Source organism: Camellia sinensis, chromosome 11 (assembly GCF_055761805.1).
Source record: "Camellia sinensis isolate YWXY chromosome 11, ASM5576180v1, whole genome shotgun sequence".
NCBI classification, from domain to species: domain Eukaryota; kingdom Viridiplantae; phylum Streptophyta; class Magnoliopsida; order Ericales; family Theaceae; genus Camellia; species Camellia sinensis.
Window position 1 is genome coordinate 81,097,746 of NC_138971.1, and position 9,604 is coordinate 81,107,349.

Below are 9,604 nucleotides of genomic sequence, written 5' to 3' on the forward strand. Positions count from 1 at the left end.
TTAGGCTGTACCAGGGGTCTGAAAACTCGGGCTTGAGCCAACCCTTCTCAAGGATTTGGACCCTGCAAATCTTTAGCTGGCGGAAGTGGGTCAAAGTTCGGCTGGGGTCCCGAAGTTGGATGTGAGGCAGATGCCCCAGATGGGCGTTGTGTTTCAGTACTAGTCTCATCCCGCATGGTAGTTCCCTGATTTAACGCTGCTATCACGGCCACAAATTCTTCCGAACCTTGTGCCATCACGGGTCTGTTGATGATGTGACTGGTGACTATCAGATCAGATGAACCAATGAGCCCTGTCGGCCCTTCTTTGCCTTACCACTGGCGAAGGAAAACTGGTTGCCCTTGAATTGAATCTCTGACTTGACAAAGTCTATCAACACAAGTCCAATGAATCTGGGGGATCTTAGAGCCTTCTGAAGTTATGGTTCCAGGATTACCTAGCAAAAGAGAAAACAGAGAGCATCTCAGCCTGATTTCACTAGAATGGACATGAGCATAGCAGGATGACTGTGCCCTCTACTGAATTCTGCCCCAAATTCTGCCTGAAATCGATACCCTCAGGTAAAATTGATTCTCCAAATACTGATGTTGATGCCCACAGGCCTGATACCCAAACGTGTAAACTGATACATGCATTCCTGTAGAGACGCACTCTAAAGCACATAACAAACAAGTGAGAGCCAAAACACCCCTATGTTGGGGTAGGGTTTCCCTGTCTTATTTTGTCAGGAACTAGGGTTTCACTATGCACGCAGCGGTTTCAAACAACCTATAATGGGGTAAGCAACTTGTCCTAGTTTGGAATGGTCACTATGGATTTCGATATGCACTAGGTCGAATAGTCAAAAAGGGTGCCCCGGTAAAACTAGGGTTTGTGTTCCCATCGTGGCAGAGCCCGTAACCGGTCAGCCTTATGGCACGCAGCCTCCGACAAACCGTTCAGGAATAGCAGATGGCAAACACAGTGTCCTAGGCACACCAATACACATGCAATGCAGAGAAACACATAAGTGTAATCAAAACAAGATATCATGACTTTGAGTGAAGTTCTCTAAGTCCCCAGCAGAGTCGCCAGAAACTGTAGACGTCCCCGAACGCCCTGGGAGGGAATCCCGTTTCGTTCATATTGGGGTCACTACAGTTCAGGACTCAAATTGTCACGGTTCTAAATCTGAACCAAAGAGTCCAAATCCGGCGAATCGTTTTTGAAAATAGATTTTTTGTAAAGAAGTGCCAAACATGGACTGCTTTGCCAGATACAGAGTCGCCACCTAAATATTTTATTTTGGGGGAATTTAGGAAACCCTGACTCGTTGCCTAAGGCCACGTGTCCGTCATCACCAAAGTTGCCTCGGCTCGGGAACTTGGGTATGATTGGGGAAGGTCAGCTATGAGCACCCCCGCTCGCCCAATCAAAGATCGGCCTCTACTAACCATGATATCGATTTTTGAAAACATTATGTGCTCTTATTCCGGTTATTTGCCTAGAATTACTATGTGATGCGCACAACATACAAGTATAGACTAGATCGCCTAATTTGGAACAAAGCATTGCATATCCGTTTGCTTGGAAAATAGTTTGAGATTTGCCACTCGCAAGTAGGCCAAAACACGGATTTCAATGAATTGTTCCAATTCAAGCAATCCAAACTTCACCCACAGGCATTCAGGCAGTTATATCACATAAGCAATTCGCCTCATGGTAAGTATGCTATTATGGCAACACTCACACGCATGCAAGATGCTAAAGTATAAATACTTATTGAGTACTCCGAGCCAAAACAGAAACTAGTTAGTAATCAAATGCATGATCCTAGTTCATGTTAAGATGGCTAATGCAACACATGCAAAATGCAACTAGAAATAGGCTCGGCTATTCTAAGATGTCATGTGAAATGCAACTTGATACATGTATTCAAATTGGTATTGAAATACAATGCAGTTAGCATGATGCGCTGAGCCTAGTGCACGCAATACGAATGAGTGTGTGCAAACATGCTATCATAAGTATGCTAGTTGAAACGTGCCCTAAACTAACCATCATAAGCTGGTAAATAAAAGGAAGAAAGACGTGGGGTTGGAAGACATACACACACTCACGCATACTTATTACACAATTGCCCTCGCTCGGAGGGTCCGAAAGAATAGTACAAATTAACTAATTATCAAGCCAATTAAATATTACAAACCCTTAATTAATTAATAAATTAACTAAGCCATGGAAAGCAGTAAAAGGCCTTGAGAAGAGGGATGCACGCATGCTCGGATTGGCTTCGCCCGGAAATCCATTGCCATGACACATGTTGGCTCTATTTACACTGCTCTGCACCACTGAGGACTACACAAGTCTCAAGGTTGCTTCTGAAATACTCCCTGAGGGGTTGTAGGAGGCCACCGGCCAAGAGGAAACACCACCAGCCATCCATCGACCAAAAATTGTGCCATCGGCTACCGATGTTTGGTCGATCGGCAATATAGATGGCCGACCGGCTATAACTTCCTGCAGAAACCTGTTTTGACAGCAGTAGAGGATAGACAAGGCATGGCAATGCTTTTCAAGGCAAATGTTTGCACAATCAACCTCCCTATCATGTTATGAACTCAAGGGAGTATGGTTCTTGACCCTTGGACCACCAATCACTCATTTCAATGCATGATGGCCCAAGAAGCCAAAGTGTGCAATTTCAATATGCAATGAAATGCACAAAACAAATAATGGGCCTCAAACCTCTATCATAATCAATTCAAGAGGCAAGAGATGCATGCTATGATATGCAACCTAAACATGCAAGCTAAGCATGCAACATGAGCATGTGAACATGCAATATGCAATAGGCAAACAACCTAAACATGTGGACGTGTATAGCATGCAACAACATGCAACATGAAACAGGCATGCAACAACATGGTAAAATGGACTTACACTATACATGGGTAGCTCTCAAGCATGCCAAAATTAGTGGCCAACCATGATGAAAACCAGGCACCAAAATGCACACAAGCATGCACAATGCAAGGGCTCAAGCCTAAGGCACAAAACTCAACTCTCCAAGAGCATGGCAAAGATGAAACAATGAACAGAATGGCATATATTCCAACTCTGAAATAGCATACAAAATGACTCCTAAATGATGCAACAACTCACACCAAGCATGTTGGATGGCTTAAGCATTGAAACTAGTGAAGTGCGTTACACTAAAGGTATGCAAAGCAAGCATCATTCGACCATGGGGCCATAAAACCAAAGCTAAGGTAGCCGAAATCATTAACAAAATCAGTTTAAAACATGGCCAAAATATGCTAGCATCAAGGGTCAAAACAACTTGCAATGTGAGCTAGTAAGCATGGTTTACACTACAAGCATGTGAAGCAAATGAGGGACCACCAAACCAGCCAAAAAAAGTTTCAAGGAATGCCAAAATAAGCCCAAAAAGCCACTGAAACATAGTCAACACATGCTAGAATGGGGTGCTCCTTTGATAAGCCAAAAGGGAGTTACTCTACACATGCAAGAGGCAAACAAAAATGGGCCAAACCAGCTATGGAAAGAGTCTATGCAAGTCCCAAAACTCACCAAAAAGGGCTTGAACCAAGCCTCCAAATGATCTAAACATAAGCCCCTTTGTAAGGCCAAAAATGCCAACAAACAAGACAACAAGGGAGAGGGTCACCCCTCTCTAATTTAGGCCCTCAAAATAGTAAGCCTACCACTGAAAATCCACTGGATTTCAGTGGCTAGGAGGCCAAGCAAAGACTAATACAAAGGCTTCAAGGTATGGCACAAAACAAGGCCGAAACTAGCATGCAAGAGGGTAGATGATCCCCAACAGTAAAATGATCTTAAACAAACAGCAAAAGGGCCTCAAAAAAAGACTTTTTTTCAATTTATGACAATGCTCAAATATGCTTGCAAGTGTGGCTAAGATAGGGATCAAAATAAAGCCTTAAAAGGGAGATGAAGCATACAAGGGGGTAGATGACCTCTAACAGAAAAATGTCCTTAAACAAACATCAAGAGGAGCTCAAACTAAGGCCTTTTACAGTTTATGACAAAGCTCAAAAATGCTTGCAAGTATGGCTAAGCTATGAAGCAAGATAAGCCTTAAAAAGGGAGATGAGTGTGCTACCCTTGTAGCCAAGAACTCCAGCAGCCTTTGGACCCAAAAACCAGTCCCTTAGCCTCTAAAAACAGGCTCCAAAATGCTTGGATGGATGATGGAGAGGTTAGGTTATGAGGTGTAGGGTAATGGAGCCAAGAACCTTACACTTTGAAGCTAAAATGGAGGAGATATAGAGAGACAAAGAGGGATATATGTGTATATGCCCTAACCAAGTTCTGAACCTGGTATAAGGAGAGGGGAGCCTTCCTTTATAGAGTCAAGGGACTAAAGCTTCTCTTAGAAGCTTTAAACCAAGAGCAAAGATCCTCCATACACGTGTATGGAGGATCCAGTCTGTGCCCTCCAGCTGGCACAGCTGGCATCCATTCAATCTGTAGAATACATCGCAAGTTCGTCGGCCAGCAAAAATGGTCGGTCGGCTACTATAAATGGTCGGCCTGCTACTTATTTGTCCGGTTGACTATTTGTTCTGGTCGGTCAGCACATTGTTTGGTCGGCTGGCAGGAAAAATCTACTCTGCAGGTCCAACTTCAAACGGGCATAACTCCTTCATATGAACTCCTTTTCAGGTCATTCTTGTGTCCAAATTGAAGCCCTGGAAGTAATATTTCCAATGGAACCAGCCTTGAATAAAAATTCTAACTGTGAAAAATGTTATGCTTGTTTTGGTCAAGGTTGCTCAGTTTCGGTCCAACCGGGATGATGTCCAACTTCAACCAATCATATCTCCCCCATCCGGACTCGGCTTTAAGAGATTCTTGAATGCAAAATGAAGCCCCGAAAGTCTTTTTTCCAACAGTGGTAGCCTCATAGCTTAACTTCAAGTGCATAGACAGATAAGCCTGATTTAGCGTGACCGCTCGACTTTCTCTTAGTGGTTCATACCCAACTTCTTCCTCAGCTAGGTTTCTTCTCTCTTCTCCTCTTTTTTTCATCTCCAAACCCCTGAACAAGGTGTTTTGAAAGATCTTTCAATGATTTTATCTCTCTTTCATTCATTTCCACTTTGTCCTTGCTCGGTTTATCGAAAAACGCATCATTTGACAAAATGTGAGCCTCGAAACATTGTAGAAACTTTATTTCAAAAATATTTTGAAGGAGAGGGTTTTAAGGTCTAAAAACCATTCAAAATTGCTTTGGTCCAAAATGGGGTGTGAAGTTGAGATTTGTCTCTCTCCTTGTCGAAGAAACTGAACCTTTCCCCTGCACACCTTTCTCCACCAAGTAAATCATCAGTGGTGCCCAAGTCTTAATGGCGGTCAAAAATGGGGTGTCTACAATAAGCAAGATTAGTTTGAGTTAAACTCTGCCACTTAAGCTAATGAATCTGTTCGTTGCCTAAGCAAATTAGTTCCTAGAAAAAAAGAGAGAAGGATGGAGAGAGCTAGAGAGAAATTGTCTTCCTGAGAACTAGAAGAGATCGTTAGAGAAAAGAAATGTACATAGGATGAAACTTATACGGAATTCAAATTCATCCTTTTGGAATTGTTGAACACTTAGGTGCTTTAGACAGCATGAAATGGGTTGCTTAGGTTAAACTAATATCGTTAAGCTTCGATTATTCCATAAATTCTCTGTCTTGGAGGATAAGAAAGATTAGTTGGAGTGAAACCTGACCTCTTAAGCCATTGAAACAAATAGTTGCCTAAGCTAATTAGTTCCTACAATAAAGGAGAGAAGGCTCTATGAGGACAGAGAGAGTTAGAGAAAATCTTTCTTCCTTGGTGGTGGAAGAGAAAGTTTGGCAAAAAAAAGGGAAATAGGATTAAAATTAATGCGAATTACAATTCAACTTTTTGGACTTGAGAATTGGGCGCTAAGGTAATTTAGAAAATATTAAATGAGATAAGTAAAAGTAATATCGTTAAGCAACCATTACTAAGTATATTCTCTTTCTTGGAAGCTAAGAAAGATTAGTTTGAGCTAAACTTGGCCACTTATGCAAATGATACTAATAGTTGCCGGTGCAAATTAGTTCCTAGAACAAAAGAGAGAAGGTTGAAGAAGGATGGAGAGAGTTACTGAAAAACTTTCATCTTGAGCGGTAGAAGAGGAAGTTAGAGAAACGAAAGGGAATTAGGATGAAAATTAAATGGATTTCAAATTCATCCTGTTGGACTTGAGAATTCAATACTTAGATGATTTCGAAAACTTTAAATGAGATGCTTGAGTTAGGCTAATATCGTTATGGTACAATTACTATGTAAAATCTCTTTCTTGGAGGCAAAGCAAGATTAGTTTGAGTTAAACTTGGCCACTTACACTAACAAAACTATTTGTTGCTTAAGCTAATTAGTTCCAAGAAAAAAAAAGGGGGGGAGAGGATGGAAAAGGACGGAGAGTGTCAGAGGGAAGCTTTCTTCCTGGGAACTAGAAGAGAAAGTTAGGGAAAAGAAAGGAAAATAGGATGAAAATTATAGGGAATTCAAATAAAACCTTTTGGACATGAGAATTGAACACTTAGGTGATTTAGAAAACGTTAAATGAGTTGCTTTAGTAAAAGTAATGTTGTGAAGCTACAATTACTCTGTATATTCTCTTTCTTGGAGGTTAAGAAAGATTAGTTTGAGTTAAACTTGGCCACTTAAGCTATTGAAACGAATACTTTCCTAAGCCAATTATTTCTTAGAACAAAGATAGAAGGTTGGAGAAGGACAAAGACAGTTAGAGAAAAACTTTCTTCTTGAGTGGTAGAAGAGAAAGTTAGAAAAAAGAATGGAAATTAGGATGAAAAGGAAAGGGAATTCAAATTCATCCTCTTGGACTTGAGAATTGAACACTTAGGTGATTTAGAAAACTTCAAATGAGAAGCTTAAGTTAAACTAATATGGTTATCATACAATTATTAAGTAAAATATCTTTTTTGGAGGATAAGCAAGATAAGTTTGAGTTAAACTTGGCCACTTAAGCTAATGAAAATGTTCGTTGCCTATGCTAATTTGTTTCTAGAAAAAAAGAGAGAATGACGGAGAGAGTTTGAGAGAAGCTGTCTTCCTGAGAACTAGAAAAGATAGTTAGAGGAAAGAAAGGTAAATAGGATGAAACTTATAGGAATTCAAATTCATCATTTTGGAATTGAGAATTGAACACGTAGGTGATTTAGAAAACATGAAATGGGTTGCTTAGGTTAAACTAGTATCGTTAAGCTACGATTGTTCCGTAAATTCTCTTTCGTGGGGGCTAAGAAAGATTAGTTTGAGTGAAACCTGGCCTCTTAAGCCAACGAAACTAATGGTTGCCTAAGCTAATTAGTTCCTACAATAAAGGAGAGAAGGTTCTACAAGGACGGAGAGAGTTACCGAAAATCTTTCTTCCTTGGTGCTGGAAGAGAAAGTTTGGAAAAAGAAAGGGAAATAGGTTGAAAATTAATGCGAATTCAAATTCAACTTTTTGCACTTGAGAAATGCGCACTTAGGTAATTTAGAAAACAATAAATGAGTTGCTTAAGTAAAAATAATATCGTTAAGCTACTATTACTCCGTATATTCTCTTTCTTGGAGGCTAGGCACTTAGATGATTTTTAAAACCTTAAATGAGTTTTTTAAGTTATCCTAATATTTTTAAGCTACAATTACTCTATAAATTCTCTTTCTTGGAGGCTACGTAAAATTAGTTTGGGTAATACTTGCCACTTAAGCTAGTGAAACTAATAGTTAGTTAGTTCCTAGAACAAAAGAGAGAAGGATGGCGAAAGATGGAGTGAGTTGGAGGGAAACTTTCGTCTTGAGTGGTAGAAGAGAAAGTTAGAGAAAATAAAGGTAAATAGGATTAAAATAGAAGAGAATTCAAATTCATCCTTTTGGACTTGAGAATTCAACCCTTAGGTCATTTACACAACATTAAATTAGTTTCTAAAGCTAAACAAATATCGTTACGCTAGAATTACTCAGTAAATTCTATTTCTTGGAGGCTAAGCAAGATTAGTTTGAGTTAAACTTGGCCACTTCCAGATTTCTTCCTTCTGCTATTTCTAATCATTCCCCTGCTATGGTCAATACCAGTGTCACCAGGTGGATGCCAATGTTAATGCATCTGAATTGGCCGATTTATCTTATGGTGGATGCCAATTCACATGGGCTAACAAGAGAGGTGCTGGGGCTTATTTAGTAACTAAAATTGACAGAGTTCTGGTTAATGAGGCTTGGCTGGACAAATTTCCTGAGTCTACTGTCACATTTCTTCCTTCTGGTATTTCTGATCATTCCCCTGTTGTGGTCAATACCAGTGTCACCAGGTGTTCCTTTAAGAAACCGTTCAAATACTTTGATTTCTGGTCTCAACATCCAGAATTTCTTAGTACTGTTTCTAGAACTTGGGATCAGTACATCTGAGGTGTCCCTATGTTCAGGGTTTGTCAGAAACTGAGACAACTTAAGGTTAGTCTTAAGCTCTTGAATAAAAAGGATTTTAGTGATATTTCCACTCGTGTCCAAATTTCCAAGGCTAGCTTGGATCTTATCCAATTTAAGCTTGACAAGGATCCTATGAACTGTGGTCTTCAAGTTCAGGAGAGAGAGGAGTTGAAAAAGTATATTGAGCTTAGTAAGTTGGAAGAGTACCTTGCTCTTCAAAAATCCAGAGTCCAATGGCTTGGTCTAGGGGATAGAAATACTAGGTTCTTTCTTAGGTTTGTGAAGAGTAATATCAACAGAGGGAAAATCCTGAGTGTGGATATGGGGGATGGTACTAGATCTACTAATAGTACTGATATTCATGACACATTTGTCCAGTCCTATACCAAGTTGTTTGGTACCCCCTTCATGGATCAGTATAATGGTTTGGAGAGAATTCAATCTTTGGTGAATAAAAAAGTTTCTATATCTCAATCAGCTATGCTGGCTAAACCTATTTCGGATGCTGAAATCAAGGAGGTGTTTTGGTTTCTCAAGGCTAATAAAGCCCCTGGTCCTGATGGGTACTCTGCTGGGTTTTTTAAAAGCTCCTGGGATATTGTTGGGAAGGAGGTTACTCTAGCCATCAAGTCATTCTTTGACTCTGGTAAACTTCTTTCTAAGATTAATAGCACCATCATTGCTCTTATTCCTAAAGTTCCTAATCCCATGCATGTTGGTGACTAGAGACCCATTTCTTGTTGCAACACCATCTATAAATGCATTGCTAAGATCATAGCGAACAGAGTCAAATTGGTGCTTCCTAATCTGATTGACCCTGTACAGTCTGCCTTTGTTCAAGGTAGAAGAATCTTAGACAACATCTTTCAGTCCCAAGAGATTATGAGATGTTATCATAGGAGTTCTAAAACTCCGAAGTGCGCTATGAAAGTGGACATCATGAAAGCTTATGATACTGTGAGGTGGGATTTTATTCTTGATATTCTTACAGCTATGGATTTTCTATTCACCCAAATAAAAAACCTATGGCTTTTCTCCCTTGCGTGATTACTTGGATAAAGGCTTGTATTACAAGCCATTCGTTCTCTATTTGTATTAATGGGAGCCTTCATGGGTACTTTAAAGGGGCTCG

General features: G+C 40.1%; 1 protein-coding gene across 1 annotated transcript; it reads left to right on the forward strand.

Annotated features, from left to right (window-relative positions):
- The first annotated feature begins 7,804 nt into the window (after positions 1-7,804).
- Positions 7,805-9,198, forward strand: LOC145802441 (uncharacterized). The gene is made up of 3 exons (XM_082895156.1): positions 7,805-7,819; positions 8,122-8,354; positions 8,469-9,198. The coding sequence occupies exons 1-3, from the start codon at positions 7,805-7,807 to the stop codon at positions 9,196-9,198; spliced, it is 978 nt and encodes a 325-aa protein (XP_082751282.1).
- The last annotated feature ends 406 nt before the right edge of the window (positions 9,199-9,604 follow it).